We start from the raw sequence: 20,282 nt of genomic DNA, 5'->3' as shown, positions 1-20,282 counted from the left end.
TCATGTTTATGATGTGGTTGTGATTGTTTAGTTAAATGAAGTCTATGAACATATACCCTACTTCAGTAATGATCTCAAAAATCTCTTAGGTTGTGTTTCACAAATGCTTCTCACTACATGGAAAGAGCCGTTGATATGACTATTAAAGGTACAATCAATTATTTTATACATAAAAAAGTTTCACATAAAAAAATTTAAAGCACATTTGAGAAATACAATTAAAATGATGTACACTCACTTAAAATTAAGACTCACTCAAGACACAAAGTATCTGTATCAGTGGTTTTCAACTTCTACCCTGACATGGGGACACAGTTTTGGGTCGCACCATAAGGCTGGGCTCAAACTTGCGCTGTGTCCGAAATCAAATACTTCTCTACTATATAGTATGCGAACAGAGTAGTATGTCCGAATTCATAGTATTTGAAAAACAGTATAGGCGAAAAGTACCCGGATGACTTACTACTTCCGGTGAGATACAATGGTCACTTTACTTTACTATAGGATTTGGGAATGAAGTTGAAGGGGCGTAAAGGTGCCTTCACGCCATATCATAATTGCTGTAACTACGAGATTAAGGCTTGTAAAAAGCGTTCACGTCCTCATAGATGTCGTAATTACAGCTTGTAAGCTGGGAGTTTTCTGAAAGCTCCCAGATGTACCACATGGCCGCTGTACCACCTGACCGCTGTAGATTCATTTAGGCGTTGATAGTGGTGTCATAGAAACGCATAATTCCCAGTCAAAGAACATGAACAGCTCTGAATCTAACGTCACATGTTGTCAATGCCATTGTAACTCTCAAGAGGTACTAAAAACATATTTAAAACAGTTCATGTGAGTTCAGTGGTTCTACCTTAATATTAAAAAGTGACGAGAATACTTCGTGTGCACCAAAAAAAACAAAATAACAACTTTTCAACCATATAGTGATGGGCCAATTTCAAAACACTGCTTCAGAGCTTTACAAATTGAATCAGTGATTCAGATCTCCCATCAAACGGCTAAACTGCTGAAATCACATGACTTTGGCGCTCTGATTAACTGATCTGATTCATAAAGCTCCAAAAGCAGTGTTTTGAAATCGGCCCATCACTATATTGTTGAAAAGTCGTTATTTTTGGGGTTTTTTTGGTGCACAAAAAGTATTCTCGTCACTTTTTAATATTAAGGTAGAACCACTGAACTCACATGAACTGTTTTAAATATGTCAGTTTATGGATCTTGAAAGTTACAATGGCATTGCTGTCTATTCAGGGCTCACTGAGCCATCGGATTTAATCAAAATATCTTAATTTGTGTAGATGAACGAAGGTCTTACGGGTGTAGAATGACATGAGGGGTGAGTAATAAATTATATTATTTTCATTTTTGGGTGAACTAACCCTTGAAGTAAATTTAAATTCAAATGTAGTACCTCTACTCAACAGTACATAATTTCAGACACAGCATTGAAGCCCGATTTTGGGCCTGATTTGCAACCCCCAAAGATCTGGAGGTGTGGCCAGAGTCGAGGCTTCTTGCAACTGACTTTTTGTCCAAAAAATCCTCAGTTGTGTGGTATCATTACGATAATTTTACTGCTCCCGATCATGTTGAAGCATGCATGATCGCAAATTGCAAATATCTAACAGGCTTGATATTTATGACTCTTGATCGGGCTGCCTCTGACGTAATACAGTGATAGCCAATGAGGGTGAGCAAGCTACACCAACCGGATGTTGGGTGCTTCTATAGCTGAAACTTGGCAGCCACAAACATGCCTTGAAAGTGGAGTATTGAGAAAGATCACCCATATTCTTTTTTCTTCATTGTTTTTCTTCTCATAACTCACACCAGGAGAACTAGCTGACAACATTGATCATCCTCCAATTGTTATTCTTCACTTTGAACCAATTAAAAACAAAGTCACTTTGAACTTGTGAGTCTCCGTGAGATCTCGTCTCACTGTAAAAATGTTACTACAATTGACAGGTGTGGTCTCGTGGTCCAGACGAATCTTCTGTGTGCATTCGGAGGATTATAATGCTAAAAATCAGTTGAAACTGTGTCTGTGTCTGTGGTCTCCCACAGTTTTAAAATCGGTTAAGATTTGAAAATCACAGTGTGGCCAGTCTAAAACAAATAATGCATCTGAAATCACATACTTCCCTACTATATAGGCAAAAAAACAGTATGTGACAAGAGTAGTATGTCCGAATTCATAGTACTCATGAAAGAGTAGGCACTACCTATCTAATTCTTCCAGCGAGATTCTGAAGTGTTCATAAGATGGACACTTTACTATCCCAGGAGGCCACAGGAGAGGATTTGTGAATGGCAATGATGCAACGTAACTAGGTCACAAGATAATATTAACATGGTGAATGTATTATGTCCTGATTACATTCATACTACACACATTAATATTATATAGAACATACTTTTTTAGCGGTCACAAAGTAAGTACTTATTCAAAATAAGCACCTTATTTTGCACCACAGCAATTAAGAATATGTGCGTGACCAAGTGCAGAGTACAAACACAAATCGATCACAGCTGCTGTCCCACAAAATGCCTTTTCCAACACACAAACATTTGTTTTGTCCCAAGGTGAAACCTGATTAAAAATTAAGGTAGAATTAGTGGTGAAGGAAAGGTTAGCAGCTGCTTATTCTCTTGTACTACACTTTGCATATTTCACGAGTTTAGACGTAGGGCCTATATATAATCGGATAGGGTATTTTGCATATTTTGCATGCTGTCCAAGGGGAGGGTTTGATCTCGGAATTGGCCCAAACCCAGAGTATTCCCCCCGATATCCTTGGCTGGGAAAGGGGTGGCGAAGGGATGCTGGGATCGTCGGATGGAGGTGAGAGACGGCTATACTGTATGTGACCCTGGACCACAGAACCAGTCATAAGGGTAAATATTTTGAAATTAAGATTTGTATATCATCTGAAAGCTGACTAAATAAGCTTCCCATTGATACATGGTGTGTTTGGATAGGACAATATTTGGCCGAGATACAACTATTTGAATAACTGGAATCTGAGGGTGCAAAAAAATAAAAAATACTGAGAAAATCACCTTTAAAGTTCTCCAAATGAAGCCCTTAGTAACGCATATTACTTACAATTTTGACCCATACAATGTATTGTTGGCTATTGCTACAAATATACGCGTGCGACTTATAGCTGGTTTTGTGGTCCAGGGTCACATATAGGCTTATTCCTCTCTTGTTAATTGGTTTGATTATCTAAACATGTTCCTCCCGAATTAATTTCATAACAAAATACATTTCATAACAAAACATGCTCAAGAAACCTTTGCAAAGAATATATTGCATAACAGAACATGCTCAAGAACATTATGTATAGGAGAGAACATGCTCAAGAACCATTTGAATAGGATAAAATTATGCTCAAGAACATTTTGTGTAGAGTGCAACAGTGGCCTTGGTGACGTAAGTATTTTTCTCAATGGGATTTTAAAGAGTTATAAGCCATGAACCAAACCAACCATTTATCAAATGGTCACTAATTAATCACAACATTACAAACTTTTATTAGAAGCAATATAAATTTTTTTTTTTTTTTTAAATCCAATAAAGCATTGCAAAGTTGATTTGTATAAAATCAATATAAGATTATTGAAAAATAACCATATGTATACAAATATATACTGTAAGTTAATGGGATTTTTACTTCTGGAACCCAACATTGACACTGTAGGAAACAAGAACACTTTGCATTGAACATTGCTATTTTGCATTGAACATACAGAATTTAACAGAACATGTATACAGTAGGATAGAACACGTTCAGGAGGTTTTTCCCATAATAGAAGATGCCCAGAATAGAAGATGCTCAAGAATACTAGAACAGTTTTTCCACAGAACATATGAAAATGTTGCATAAGACAGATCTTGTGGAATGTATTTAGTGTTGGCTATTCATCAGGTTAGCAGAATGGAACTGATTTTTACTACCTCCTCTTTTAATTTGTGCTACAGTGTTGGACATAAGGGAAAAGAGCATTGCTATGACAACTTGCATGAACACCAGCTTCACAGTGTGGACTGTAAAGTCATTGCTTATTTCTGAGATTGCCATATTGCTTACCACTATTGTTTTGCAGTGCTTCACCATACAGTGTAGCTGTGGACTTCCACTGTTCATCATAGTCAGACGAAAAATCAAAACTCCTGATGACGGACAATGGGCTACGCCATTATTAGCATGCACACCTCAGAGTTCTGTTACCTCAGAGCAATGTTTTGTTCATTTTAAACATAGCCTCTCCACACACACCTCTAACTTAAAATAATTCTGTTGCTGGACTCGTCATACTATATACACCAACAATGCCTGTGTTCATTTTTGAAAGCCCTGGGCAAAACCTCCTTGAAGCATTCTTTGTTTTGATGTTGAACAACATTCTCTCTCCTTGCTGGCCCTGTGGATGAATAAAAGACATCAGAGAGTGTGCTTTTGCTTTTTATTTTCCAGCAAAGAATGGACACATTATATTGAAATTCATGAATACTATCATTTGATGCATGTTCTGCCCACCTTTGTAGACCTATTTTTCCGTCCGTCTGTCAATCTATCTATCTATCTATCACATACACATTCTGTTTAAGGCAGTTCAGAGATATCAACCTTGAGCTATTATTAAAGCATGCAGTTCCTTTAGAGAGCAGAAATATGGGAACATTTTCTCCTCTTCATTTTCATATCTTCACAATCAGTCCCATATATCTCTTCACCTCACCAGAATTTCTCTTGAGTGCTGCCCTGCAGTATTTTCTATGAGTCAATAGGTGAGTTCCATTCAACCTTAAGTGCCCTGAGAAGTGGACTTCACAGGGTTTCCTGCCATCCGTGAGATTCCAATCCGAAGGGAGTGTACATGTCCAGTTTGTCCAGAACATCGATACTTCACAGGAAATGGAGAGGGAAATTAACCCAACCGTCACTGCACATCACTCCAGTACTGCAAGAAATTTGAATAAATAAAGGCTCCGGTGTTTTTTGTTTAATTTGTGGTTTGTACACGGTTGTTCATGTAACAGAGTGCAGCAATTATGATTACCAGTAATTAAAAGATAAAAGACACATCAAAAGAACCTAATTGGTTTATTTTCATATTAAACATTGCGATAGACATTATCACTGGAGCAGTTTGGCATGATAAAGAATATGGCATGTTGATGTATTTGGTCTTGGCAGACTTTGCTGCTGCTGCAGAGCAATACGGACATGCTACTTCCATTATAGACGCTGCTGTGAGCATGTACAGTATGTTGCATGTATTGACATACATCAATCCTGTAGCAGATCTAGGCAGGTGGAGCTGGGGGAGGTGGATGGTTTCATTGCTTGTAGACTGCAGGACCAACCAGCCTGCGCCATCTAGAGTTTCATTACTGAACTAGATATCACAATTAAATTAATTAAAAAATATATTTGTATAATTATACATGATTGTATTATATACACATATATTACATGAATGTATGATAAATTATATTAATTTACAGAAGTATATTATTTCGTCATTGCTTAAACTTCTCCAATTATGCACGACTCAAATGGTTGTCTATGTTTGATGACATTACAGTGTGTTCTGAATGTTTGCATTTTGTCAAGTGAAGTGAACTTCAACTGATTTCTTTTGCTCAGGGACCCTGCTAAATGTGAACACAACTATGACCATTCCCATCGGCATGTTTATTTGTGCCCGTCTAGGACCTTTATAATGTATGTGTTTTTTTTTTTTTTTTTTTTTTTTTTTTAACAACCATTTTAGATCTTTTAAAAAATGATATGATTAAATATGGCTACACCCCCTTAGAACCTAGATGGACTAAACTCAACGGGTAGACTAAATTGTTGCACCAAATGGAATTGTGAAAAAAATCTACGCTAAAATTCAACCAAAACTAAAACTTATAACATGCTACTTTCAAATTAAAAATATATATTTTAGATTACGGACTTCTAGAATTCCTGTAATTTTTCACCTACTAGGTAGTGACATTAAACATTTTCAAAGTTAAAAATATTCCATACCAAATGAATTGAATACGGTTAATGGAAGCTCAAACATGCATGCTTGAGGCATGAGAACCAATGAGGATTATTGTCATGCATCAAGCAAGCATATCTGAGGTTTCATTTACCATATTTGATGCACTCAATGTATTAACAAACTAATATGTATTAATAAACTTTAATGTTGAAACTAAAGTAAAATTGGTTTATCATTGTCTCTTCAGAAGACTTAGATTAAACTACTCAATTAATATAGAGTACTTTTACAGTGTCTTTATGTACTTTTTTAAATGTGAAAATGTTCATTGTGTAGACTTTTAATGGATGGACAAAAATGTTATTTTAATTTTTATTAATTTTAATTTTAAAATTTTAAAAATATCTTCATTTGTGTTATGGAGATGAACAGAAATCTTATGGGATTGAAACAACGTGAAGGTGAGTAAATAATAAAGAGATAATATTTATTATTAAAATCTCATTCACTTCAAGACATGCGCAATTTCCTCGACCACAACAGGGTCAAATTAACAGCGCAATTTGTTGTCATTTTCTTCATTCAACACAGAAGATATTGATTACAATTCAGCACCATCGGACAAGAACCATCAAGAATTTCTCCTCAGCCTGGAAACTCCTCAACAGCTAAGGAAATTTGCAAGTATCATTTGAACACTAAATGGCGATTTAGTATTAAGTTTGAACCCCTTTGTTAACAAAGGTGCTTTAGAGTGAGAAACTGATGGTTCTTCCATCTTGTTAAGTGACTCTTTTCATAGCTTCATTCCCCTGTTATGTTATTGTTCAAATTCATTTCCACTCTCTCATTTCCTACTGTATGTATGCGAGAATTGTACGTTTGTGTGTGTTTAGTCTAGCTATGTGTTCGTGATTTAGTTAAAATTTGTATGCACATTCTTGCGAGTTGATTCTGATATGCTGATATGTTTAAAAACATACACATACAAGAATGACTTGACTTGTATATTGCATATTTTAACCAAAAAAAAAAAAAAAGCCTTATGCAAAATTATGTTATACAGTCTTCTTGGGAGATGACCAATTTCCCACATTTTATTTACTCACCAGGGCTTTCAGCCAAGTTTGAGCTAATTTCCTGCATTATCCCCCAGGAGAAAGGCAATGTCGTTCATTCTGAATGGGGTAAATGACTCAGGAAAAAATGACACAGTGATCTCAAAGGAGGCAAAAGGTCACTCTTTCTGTGATTGGCTGACCTTCTTCTGCCTCTGTGGTGTGCCCTCAATGACAGGAATTGACCCACAGACGCTCAGTGTGACGGATCCCATGCCAGGAGACTCAGAGTGTGACACAATCTGCCCTGCCTCGCAATACAGATACAATCAGTGACACATTGACTCATACACTTGAGACAATGAGAGTCATTGTCCGATGAGTAATAGCAAAAATTTCATTGCTTGCGTTTTTCTCTTTATGCTTTGGCAACATTCACAGAATTTTTGCATGAGCGTAGCCTTGAGATCAGTAAGATAAGTAAGCCTAACACATTACAGGAGCATGTCTTCTTCACACTGGTGAATATTTAGACCGCTGGTTTAACCTTGATTCCTTGGGAGACAAAATGTTTTAGTTGCATCATTATCCTAGGAACAAGCCCATTATTAACTTGTTGAGTGAAACTTTCTTAATGATTGTTAATAATTGTATAGAGCTTCAAACACTGTCCATTAGTAGATGCATGATTATGTTAGTCTATAATTTACAAAGGTGACAATGCTTGACAGTTTTCTTTAGTTCTTCATTAATTTGACCTATAAACTAAGCTAAGAGACAAAAGATCTTTTTTCATGGTTTATTTTTGTTTTCAGTGTATGTAAATAAACATATCACACCAGAAAATGATAATGGAAAAAGTGGCCAAATTATGCAAAAGCAAAAGTTCAAAAGTTTGGGTAAGATGTTTTTGAAAGGTCTCTTATGCTCACAAATGCTGTATTTATTTGATCAAAATACACTGATATAGTAAAATATGACTACAATGGTTTCTATATTTAATATATTTAAAAAAATCTTATTTTTCTTGTGATGGCAACATAAATTTTCTTTGATGAATATAAAGTTTAAAAGAACAACATTTATTTGCAATAAAAATGTTTTTACTGTCACTTCTAATCCATTTAAGGCATCATTGCAGAATAAAAGTATTAATTTCTTTAAAAAATACTACAACCCGAATTCCGGAAATGTTGGGACGTTTTTAAAATTTGAATAAAATGAAAACTAAAAGACTTTCAAATCACATAAGCCAATGTTTTATTCACAATAGAACATAGATAACATAACAAATGTTTAAACTGAGAAATTGTACACTTTTATCCACTAAATGAGCTCATTTCAAATTTGATGCCTGCTACAGGTCTCAAAAAAATTGGCACAGGGGCAACAAATGGCTGAAAAAGCAAGAAATTTTGAAAAGATTCAGCTGGGAGATCATCTCGCAACTAATTAAGTTTATTGATATCAGGTCTGTAACATGATTAGCTATAAAAGGGATGTCTTAGAGAGGTACAGTCTCTCAGAAGTAAACATGGACAGAGCTGTGAAAGAGTGCGTTAAAAGATTGTGGAATACTTTAAAAACAATGTTCCTCAATGTCAAATTGCAAAGGCTTTGCAAATCTCATCATCTACAGTGCATAACATCATCAAAAGATTCAGAGAAACTGAAGAAATATCTGTGAGTAAGGGACAAGGCCGAAGACGTTTATTGGATGCCCGTGGTCTTTGGGCCCTCAGACGAAACTGCATCACTCATCGGCATGATTGTGTCAATGACATTACTAAATGGGCCCAGGAATACTTCCAGAAACCACTGTCGGTAAAGAAAAATCCATCGTGCCATCTGCAGATGCCAACTAAAGCTCTATCATGCAAAAAGGAAGCCATATGTGAACATGGTCCAGAAGCGCCGTCGTGTCAAAGTGGAAAAGTGTTCTACAGTCCAAATTTGACATTCTTGTAGGAAATCACGGATACCGTGTCCTCAGGGCTAAAGAGGAGGGAGACCTTCCCTCCCCCCAGATCTTTCACCTACAGAGAACAATATGTCAAAGACGACCACAAACTCTTCAGCAGCTGGAAACCTATATCAGGCAAGAATGGGACCAAATTTCAACACCAAAACTCCAGAAACTCATTACTTCGATGCCCAGACGTCTTCAAACTGTTTTGAAAAGAAAAGGAGATGCTTCATCATGGTAAACATGCACCTGTCCCAACTGTTTTGACACCTGTAGAAGGCATCAAATTTGAAATTCGAACCATTTGAAAGCTCATTTTGTGCATAAAATTGTAAAATTTCTCAGTTTAAACATTTGTTATGTTATCTATGTTCTATTGTGTATAAATTATTGGCTCATGTGATTTGAAAGTCTTTTAGTTTTCATTTTATTCAAATTTAAAAAAACATTTTTTTTGGAATTCGGGTTGTAATACATAGGCTTTTTTAAAGGGAAAATACTGCATATTTTATTTGTCTGTTTTGGACACACTGATTGCTGTGAAGATATGAGCAACAAAATTTATTGTAATTGTTAAGAAAAATATTTTCTTAACCTGGGGCCGGTTGCATAAACCACTTAGACTAGTCCTAAAAGTTAAGACACTAATGTTTTTCTTGAAGAGTGGTCCTAATTTTTTAAAGTCTGCTACATAAAAAGGTAGATTGGTGTAATTTGAATTGGAAAAATAACATTGATTACCCCTTGTTTAACTGCAAGTTGGTCAAACTAGTTCTTAAGACACAGTCTTAATATAGTGACTAAGTTTATGCAACTAGCCCCTGTTTGATAACCCAGCTCATTGTCTGAAATACATTTTGACACACCTCAAAGATTTCTTGTAATCTTTTTGACATTACCTTTCATTTTGACATTGTGTTCCAAATAACAGGAGTTTTGTAGATTTTTTGAGATTGCGTTTAGAGTCTTTGTTGTGCTGAATGACTCAATTTCTCAACATCTCAACGTGTTTTAGTTTCGTTTTCAATGACTTTTAGTTTGTTATCATTATTTCCTGTGTTTTCTTCCTGTCTTTGTTTGGTTGTTACGGTGATTCATTGTTTCATTGATTAGTTCACATCTGTTTCATGTTGGGTTCAATTATTATGTGTATATAATGCCTTCAGTTCTCTCAGTTCATGGTCTTGTGTTGATTGTGTTTAGAACACACTGTTTTGTTTTATTTCCATTTTAGATTTGGTCCTTTTGTGTTATTTAATAAAGTTAAGCTGCAATTAGATCTGCATCTTAATCTTCATAGTACATGGATACTTCATAGATCTACATAGATCTTCATAGTCTTCATGAGACATGGATACTCTAATACTCTTCAAGTACAATGTAGAATTTCCTAGTGAGTACAAACCACCCAGTTTCAGGTAGTGTTTAATTAATTAATCTCATCTATCAAAAATACATTTATCCTGAAGATCTGATTTTTTATTATTAAATTCTGGTATTTTATGTAGATGAATAAGCTCATATTGTTCTTTTAGCAAGAAATTAACTCTGGATCAACATGTTTAATAAAGCCACAACAAAATTTTGTGCATTTTGTTTTGTTTGGCCTTTTTATGTTTTATAATTATGCTTTCAAGGACAAATTAATTCATGACACAGCGTACACAACGTTCTCTAACCAGTGAACACAATGTTTTGATCCATATTCAGATTATAATATGCACTATTGACTATCCTGACTTACAACACCAATAAAAGCCAAAATTACCAGACATTTTCTATGGCCTGGTTTCACAAACAGAGCTTTAATTAAGCCAGGCTTTAGTTCAATAGTTCAGAAAAGTAGCTTTTATAAACATTCTCAGTTTAAACATTTATGTTATCTATGTTCTGTTGTGAATAAATTATTGGCTCATGTGATTTGAAAATCTTTTAGTTTTCATTTTATTCAAATTTAAAAAACTTCCCATTTTTTCCCATTTCATATGCATCAGACGTTCAGCCAACGGTCCGCGGGCGTGACGTCTGAGGCTGCATCTAATTAGCCTGCTAACTTAGCATACTGCTAACAAATTTACCTGCTATAATATTAACATACTGCTGTACTACTAGCCTACAACTTAAAAATAACGCTAACTAATTGGCCTGTTAGATTAGCATTTACTTTTACCTGAACTGAGCTGGATGATGACACTATTGCCTTCTGTAGAGCTACTTTAAAGCTGAATCAAATTCATTTAATAATTAATGAATTTTGCAACATCAACAATGTTATTGAACCGATCTGAATCAACATTGAACTGACTCAAGCTGAATAACACGACTTAGAGCTGCTTAGTTGAACTAGTTTCATGACTGATGAACTTTACACAGTTATTGAAATTAACTGACTTGAGCTCAATAATGACAATTTTTAAGCTATTGTTTCTAACTGCCTAACAGCAGAATTTGTCTCATATTTGATGAAGTTTGCATTTCTTGTTTATTACTGTGAAGCTGCTTGGAAACGATCTGTATTGTATAAAGCATTATATAAATAAATGAGGAACATTGCAATTTACAAGCCAATTAGCATGTTAGCTTAGCTACAACTCATACAACAGAATAACTGGAAATGGTATTTTGATTATCAAGAAGATTTTGTGATAACAATACACATTTTTGAATAGGCATTATAAATGGCTACCTCTTGGGGTCCAAGCAGCATAAGATTCTGGGGGGACAAAATGGCCGAACATTATTAGACCCATAAATGTGTGAACAATACCACAGCAGTTCACAGCTCACAGACACTATTTCGATAGCTGTCCCTCCAGCAACCTTGGTCAGGTACAGCAGAAACGCTCTTCAGCGCTCTCATCGTCAATACCTCCCCCCCCCCCCCTCACTGTTCTTGCTGAAGGGCCTTGAGCCAGATGCCATGTCTACACCTCACAGACGGTGTGTGATGGGTTCTGTTTCGCTCTTCTAGAAAATGTTAAAAAACCCAGAAGAGTCTATTTGCGGCATTATTTATTTCTTTTAAATCCCTCTTAAAGATCGTTGCCCAGCAACAGAGGGAAGGAGTGGAAAGGAGAGTGAGGTGCAAGGGAACAGCATGGACGGTTTGCAGCGATGAGCCGCCTGATGGACGAGTCAACCCTTCAGAACAGGAGATGTGCTAACAGAAATTGGCACTCACAATTTGAGCTGTCTAACAAGGTTGAACTGAAACTAGCGTCCGGCATAATAAAAGTAACACTACCTTTCATTAGGATTGGATAACAAGGTATTGAGTGATCAGATGAAGCCCATCTACTGTTTATCGGCCCATCTGACGTAAAAAAAGAAGGGTATCAAAAATTTAGTGGCATCAGGACACTGTTACTATCAGGCACTGGATTAGTGTACAGTAACGTCCCATTAAAGAGTCTGATTTGGTTCAATCTGTCTCTTACTATAAAATCAATTCAATCTGTATCTGTGTTAAAAAGGAAATTTCTCCAGAAATGAAAATTGTCTCATCATTTTAACCCTCATGTGGTTCCAAACCTGTATGTCTTTCTTCTGTGAAACACAAAAGGAGATATTTTGAAGAATGTTGGTCAGCAGGGCTCAGTTCTGGGTCCTTTTACCCCTTATACTTTTTTATATATATAATATACATTTTTTTTTCCCCCCAGTGTCTGTTTCTAAACAGGTTAAAAGTTTGGGCATCATCTTTGACATTACTTGACCATTCAATACACATACAAACAGTGTCATTCACTCTGCACTTTTTCACATACATAATATTATTTGACTTCATCCGGCTCTCTCAGTAAAGAGCACTGCGATTCTTGTTCATGCTTTTAGTCACTTCCAATATTGATTACTGTAATGGTCTTTTTTATGGCTTGCCTTCAAAGCCTCTCAATAAAATTGAACAGAATTCAGCTGCACAAATTATTTGCAAAACTACTCTAACTGAACACATTACTCCCATATTACAACACTTGCTTTGGCTCCAGGTTAAATATTGTATTGATTTTAAAATTCTTCTTACTTACAAGGCACTCAATAATCTTGCCCCTTCATACTTATCTGATCTTCTTCATATCTATACTCCTACTTGTACTTAAACTATCTATCTTCTGCCAGACTGCCTTCCGTATTCAACTTATGAAGAAAGAGTAATGCCTCTCACAGTTCAAAATGCTTACACAATGTCCTATGCTTTCCATATTCAGCTTACGAAAAAAATGTAACTGACGTCGCTTTTTTCGTAAGTTGAATATGGAAGGCGGTCTGTCGGAATCTAGATATTTTACTTTATAACTTGTTGGATGATGGATGGAGGCACTTTCTTGAGCTTCATACTCGTTGGTCCTGTCCACTGCCATTATAAAGCTTGGATGTGTCAGGATATTTATTAATGTAAATCTGATTGTGTTCAACAGAAAGAAGAAAGTCATAGGATGGCTTGAGGGTGAGTAAATCTTGGGGTAATTTTCATTATTAAAGTGAACTAATCTTTTAAACCTTTACCTTGAAAAATGTGGTTGCTAATAAGTGTCTAAATGAGAGGAACATTAAACTTCATCAAAGAGTGGACTGCAGCTGGAGTCAGTGCTTCAATAACCACTACGCACAGACGTTTGCAAGACATGGGTTTCAGCTGTCGCATTCCTTGTGTCAAGCCACTCTTGAACAACAGACAGCGTCAGAAGCGTCTCGCCTGGGCTAAAGACAAAAAGGACTGGACTGCTGCTGAGTGGTCCAAAGTAATGTTCTCTGATGAAAGTAAATTTTGCATTTCCTTTGGAAATCAGGGTCCCAGAGTCTGGAGGAAGAGAGGAGAGGCACACAATCCAAGTTGCTTGAGGTCCAGTGTAAAGTTTCCACAGTCAGTGATGGTTTGGGGTGCCATGTCATCTGCTGGTGTTGGTCCACTGTTTTCTGAGGTCCAAGGTCAACGCAGCCACATACCAGGAAGTTTTAGAGCACTTCATGCTTCTTGCTGCTGACCAACTTTATGGAGATGCAGATTTCATTTTCCAACAGGACTTGGCACCTGCACACAGTGCCAAAGCTACCAGTACCTGGTTTAAGGACCATGGTATCCCTGTTCTTAATTGGCCAGCAAACTCACCTGACCCTAACCCCATAGAAAATCTATGGTGTATTGTGAAGAGGAAGATGCAATATGCCAGACCCAACAATGCAGAAGAGCTGAAGGCCACTATTAGAGCAACCTGGGCTCTCATAACACCTGAGCAGTGCCACAGACTGATCGACTCCATGCCACGCCGCATTGCTGCAGTAATTCAGGCAAAAGGAGCCCCAACTAAGTATTGAGTGCTGTACATGCTCATACTTTTCATGTTCATACTTTTCAGTTGGCCAAGATTTCTAAAAATCCTTTGTTTGTATTGGTCTTAAGTAATATTCTAATTTTCTGAGATACTGAATTTGGGATTTTCCTTAGTTGTCAGTTATAATCATCAAAATTAAAAGAAATAAACATTTGAAATATATCAGTCTGTGTGTAATGAATGAATATAATATACAAGTTTCACTTTTTGAATGGAATTAGTGAAATAAATAAATTTTTTGATGATATTCTAATTATATGACAGCACCTGTATGAGGGTGGCAATGATATTGGCGCTCTAGGTAAGCATTTAGCCTAGTCTACAGAATCTAGCTGAAGCCACGTAGAAGCCCAGGGGCCAGTGGCTATGCTGGTGCCTCTTCCACATCAGGGGCGGGGCGGAGTTGACACTAGTGAAATACTAGAGGACATGACACCCACCAGATTACACTCTAAAAAATGCAGGGTTTTGTCAACCCAAATTTGGGTCAACAATGGACAAACCCAACAGTTGGGTTAAATTTTTATATTACATTTTTAATCCAACAGTTGGGATTGTCCATATTTGGCCCAATTTTGGGTTGAAACAGCACAATTATTTTTTAGAGTATATTCCCTGCTTTGGGTGTATACTAAGGACTTTAAAGTGCAGTAACATTTACCTTTACTACACCAAATTTTGCATACGAAATATGGTCTTTTCAACAGCAATCTGCAGGAATTTTGAGAGGGCAAAATTCCCTTATGCAGATATTTCATCGGATTCAAGTTCTTCACACAAATTTGCAGTGTTGACCACAGAAAGCTGCTTGGTTTGATATTTTTGCCCAATAAAAATTAAAAAATATGACTGTGCCTTTGCAATCAGTCAGACTGATAAGGTCTTAAAGTCAGCACGAAACTGAAGTAGTGAAAGTCTTTAAAATCATTTATATAAATAATTTATAATAAATACTGCAATATTCCATAAAAAAATAAGAATTGTCAATTTTGATAGATTTTAGATAGACAGAATAAATTCAAATATGAAGTGAGTTGAAGAGCTACACAATAACTAACCAAATAAAAATTTATTGAAGTTGAATACTAATGCAGAAAAAAAGGAAAACGAAACAAAATTCAGTTTGTTACACAGAAGACCTGCATGAGAGGCCATGCGTAATGTACAGGCTTCACAGGCCAGAGACAGACAGCAGAAACTAAACAGGGAAAATGAGCATCAGTGCTTTGACAAGAACAATTACTAAACAAATTCCTTCAATGTCATCATCATCATCATCACAATCAAACTTTACATCAAAGTCTATAAACAACGTTCCCAATGGCATGTTTTTTATGCAACTTTGACAAATATAAACCAGTAACTTGACATTATTTTATCAGTAAGGCCGTGTACATATATTAAGCAAATAAAAACATACATAACAATGGCAGTAACCTGAGTGAGAATTAACTATTGAGATCAGCAAAAAATTAGTTTTCAATGTGCAATCCAGGAACTTTTTTTTTTTTTTTTTTTTTTTGTATCACATACAAATAAGGCTTCAAAAACAGGGATAAACAGGTACAAGACAACCAAACACATTCTTCTGGCCTTAAAAGATTAGTTCACCCAAAAATGATAATTCTTTTATTGTTTGCTCACCCTCATGTCATTCAAACCAGCAAGACTTTCATTTATCTTTCAATTAAATGAAGATATTTTATTGAAATCTGAGAGATTTCCATCCCTCCATTGACAGTCCAACTACCACTTTAATAAAGTTCATAAAGAGATCCATATGAATTGAGTGGTTTAGTCCAAATTTTCTGAAGAAACTCTGGGCCTCATTTATAAAGCGTGCGTACGCACTGATTTGATCTTAAATCACTTAAATCCACGGCAACGCTCATTTTTATAGAAACGGTCTTTGACTTGGAAAAGTGCTTAGTGCCACGTCAGGGTCTGAGCAGACGTACGCACTTTTCCTTATCAGATTACTGTATGATTACTAAATGACACTAATTAGGTGTCTTTTATAACGTGAAGAACTGAAACCATTCAGCTGCGCGCAAGTTCAAGATCATTTGTAATTTATAGATTTCGCACCTTAAAGAGTGGCATATGCTCGTTTTCTGTGTGTACGTTCATTCTATGAATCACACGTACGCACATCTGAGAAATGATCGTAAGATCAAATTTATAAATGAGGCCCCAGATCTCTTTATATGATGAACAGATAAATTTAGGCTTTTATTCACATATAAACATTCAACTCACACATCAGTTGTGGTAAACGGAAGCTCAAGGATGTTTGCTTGATGTGCAAGAACCAATGAGGTTCATTCTCTTGCGTCAAGCAAGCACGGCTGAACTTTTTATGTTCGCTGATCAATGTTTATATGTTAAATTCAATCCGTTTATCATATAAATCATAGGCGATTGTCTCTTCAGAAATCTTGGACTAAACTGTTCGATTAATATGGATTAGTTTTAAAATCTCTTTATGAATGTTTTAAAGCGTCAAAGTGGTAGTTGCGTAGCTGTCAATGGACAGTACAGAAAGCTCTCAGATTTCATCACAAAAATCTGCATTTGTGTTCTGAAGATGAACAAAAGATGACAGTGAGTAAATATTTATTGACAATTTATTTCATTTTTTGGTGAACTGACCCTTTAAATGAAAGGGCTATGGACTTTTACATACATATTAGGCAAAAGAAAAAGTGATGCTTCAAAATAATACAGATATGTTAAAATCTGTTTTAACAAAATTGAGTCATTATCAGCAAAACTTGACACAATTTCAATAGTGAGAGAATATAACAATGGCACTTTGACAAATTAAACCACCTTTTAAAATTAGAATAGCCAAATCATCTAGTTATATACCCTACCCTACTCATATTAGCACATTATACAGTTACTAAAATGTAAAATTTGATTCTATAGCCCTCAATGGCATGTTTGCTAATGGAAAATGATGCTTAAAATGGCACCATACACTTTGAGGCTTATAAGATGTAGGAATAATCTCACTTGTTTATACTCTTCAAAACAACAAAAATACTAGTATGACAGAATTCATATCACGGGGTCTGTTTCTATTGTTTACAACTGAAATGAATAGATTAATAACACTGACAAATGTGGCTGGAAGTGTGCCATTTCCATTTTGACACTGACTTCCAAAGCACTGGCATGTCTATTTCTCAGTATAAGTCTTGTTCTGTATGAAAGTTTGAGTTTCGCTCTGCCTTGAGGTAAACGTGAAATCTATAATATTGAAAGGATTGGTATTACTACTAATAGACAACATTATTATCAGTGAACCTGAAGTTCTCTCTTGGAAAAGAAAAACACTGAAAGCTTCCCTAAAATGTAACATTTCACTCATTTAGGGCAAAAAAATGGCATCCACTAGTGGTTATGATAAAGAATATGGGCACATGCAGTGCAGGTAAAAGCGCACATACACTCAGACATACAGCATTTAGGCACGCGCACATACATACACAGTTATAAATTCGCAAACAAAAAGAAAAAAAAAATATCAGTGCATTGCACAAAAGAAAAAAAAAGTACAACTGTGACAGAAATGATCACTTCACAGTGTTAAAAGCCTGGCTCAGGAAAACATTGAGTCAAACTAAGTTTCGTCTCGCTCTAGATTTGAAATGTTGTCATTTTATACACATTTACATAATAGTTATACTTATCAAATCCATTATTGCTAAATAAACAAACAAACAAACAAAAAAACTGAATAAATTTTACAACTGTACAGTACGGTAGAGACTGGAATGTATTTGAGTTTATCCAAGAGAATTAACGTAAACTGCAGGTGGATGAGAAATGTGGACCATCAACTGACGGCACTTCCAAAGACTTCCTCCAAGTATTTTATGTATTACAGACCCTTGAGTTGGTAGGTCACCGATGTTACGCGTTCAGCTAGGCTTCAATACAAAGTCCCAAAGCCTTTTGCGAGATTCTACGATGTCCAAAATAAGAATTCACAAGGTTTAGAAAAAATATGAACATCCACAGGGCACAGATATTTGAGGTAAAACAACAGCAGAGAAAAGAGAAAGTGTGCGCACAAAATGCTAAGCCAACTCAAAAATATCATGGAGATATTTGAATAAAAAACCCTAATGACAAGAGTACCTTAAAACTTCAAAAGGCACCTTCTATGAAGATGGAGGACAAAAATTGAACTTGTTTGGTCTTAAGTGCATCAAGAGATCAAATTTACAACAAGGTTCCCAAGACATCATATTTCTGAGCAACTGAAAACATAAAGAGCTTATTGTGATCGCAGGGGATACGTAACACAAAACAAAACATTTCTTTTTGGCAAATTAATTTTTGTTTGACCTACATGTAAAAAAAGCAGCAATTAAATTGTATGCAGCCCATAAAATTGCGCATATCTACTTATAAAAACATTAAATAACATTTATAATGTCTATTAGCATGATCAATTGCTGAGCATTGTTTGAGTATTAAAGTCTTTCAGTCTTCAGAGCTGGAATTTGACAAATTACAATGTCGTTATTACCAGTCACGTTGTGAAATATATCGTAAAATGGAAAATAATGCCTCATGGTTTGACTCATTATGTAACATATGGGCCACACAGGACTTTAACCAGGATGTTCTTCTCAGGTATCCAGAGAAGAATTAGCAGGAAGACGCACTGAAGACTTTACAGATGAGTGTCCCATATTTACAACACGGTACAACTGTTTGCAGTTGTTATTGTACGCATATGCACTTTAGTCACGCCTATTTGGTTTACTAGGTATCTCTAGCTATAGTAACCTTAGATAACATATTTGAGACTTCGGTAGCGAATTTATGATTTTAACATTTCCCTCTGTTTTATAGTCCTTTCCTGTTTTTGCTTTTTTAAAATCCATTAATGCACATTTATCACTATTTTATACAAATGGTGTCATTTGATTGTCGAGATTACCATAAGAAAATAAAATTCAAAATATAAATATAAAAATATCTGCAAAAGCAAATTTCCTTTGCTCCCCACGTCTAAAACAAATATTTAGAGTGCATACTGTACATGTGTGAAATCGTACAAGAACAGAAAAAGAAAAGAAAAGCGCAAAGAGGCTGCGAGACATACCTACGAAATGTACAAGATCGGTCGGGTCAACCGGGTTTGAGACTTGAGCAGTGTTGAACCATTTGTCCTTGCCATACTTCACACATGATCAAAGGACAATAATTGGGACCCTTTTTTCTGTCCTTTTCATTTCGATGACTTTAAATAAGATACACTGCATGGCTATAGAGTGAAAATATACATTCCAATGTTTATATAGAGCTATCTTAAAAATACAAATGTGCAAAAACTGTAAACAAATGAGATCCTCAGTGGTGTAGGGGAGGAGCCCCTGGCAGGCCATGCCTTCACAGCCGTGTGGGCTCCTCCTCACTGTCGCTGCAATTTCCACAGCATTCCTGTGGGAGCAGCATAGAAACATGCACAGTCAAACACAGGGACATCAGCAGACATCAACCTTTTCATCTGTATGCTAGTGTGCTAATAAAAGTTGATTTGAAATGGAAAACAGCCCCCTAAAAATGTATGACTCATCTTGCACTTAGGGCCGTGTCCAATCAAATGCTCTCTAGAAAAAAAATTATCCTTCCTCAATGTTACCTGCAACAGTCTAGCGTTAACATGTAGTAAATAATGCTTTGGTGGTGTGTCTTAAAGGGTTAGCTCACCCAAAAATGAAATTTGTGTCATTAAGTACTCACCAAACTCATAAGATCTTTGTTCATCTTCAGAACACAAATTAAGATATTTTTGATGAAATCCTTAAGTCTCCCATAGAAAGCAATGAAATTACCACATTCAAGGGTCCAGAAAAGTAGTAAAGACATTGTTAAAATAGTCAATGT

The 20,282-nt window shown here is 35.9% G+C and overlaps 1 protein-coding gene across 2 annotated transcripts in view; it reads right to left on the bottom strand.

Moving 5' to 3' along the window:
* Positions 1-15,426: 15,426 nt before the first annotated feature.
* The window catches only part of grk6 (G protein-coupled receptor kinase 6), a 61,673-nt gene continuing 56,817 nt past the window's right edge, over positions 15,427-20,282 (bottom strand). The window contains exons 16-17 of one of the 2 annotated variants that reach the window (XR_007181424.1): positions 19,498-19,835; positions 15,427-18,345 (exon numbers count right to left, since the gene is read on the bottom strand). Coding sequence is in view for 1 of the 2 variants with exons in the window: in XM_048167321.1 (XP_048023278.1) it covers positions 19,785-19,835 (51 nt within the window). In the remaining variant the exon portion in view is untranslated. Of the gene's footprint in view, positions 19,836-20,282 lie in introns of both variants that reach the window. The other variant, XM_048167321.1, reaches the window with a different exon arrangement.

The sequence above is a fragment of the Megalobrama amblycephala genome, linkage group LG18 (genome assembly GCF_018812025.1).
Source record: "Megalobrama amblycephala isolate DHTTF-2021 linkage group LG18, ASM1881202v1, whole genome shotgun sequence".
Classification (NCBI taxonomy): Eukaryota; Metazoa; Chordata; class Actinopteri; order Cypriniformes; family Xenocyprididae; genus Megalobrama; species Megalobrama amblycephala.
Note: the sequence above shows the minus strand (reverse complement) of the source record. Positions and strands in the feature narration are given on the sequence as shown.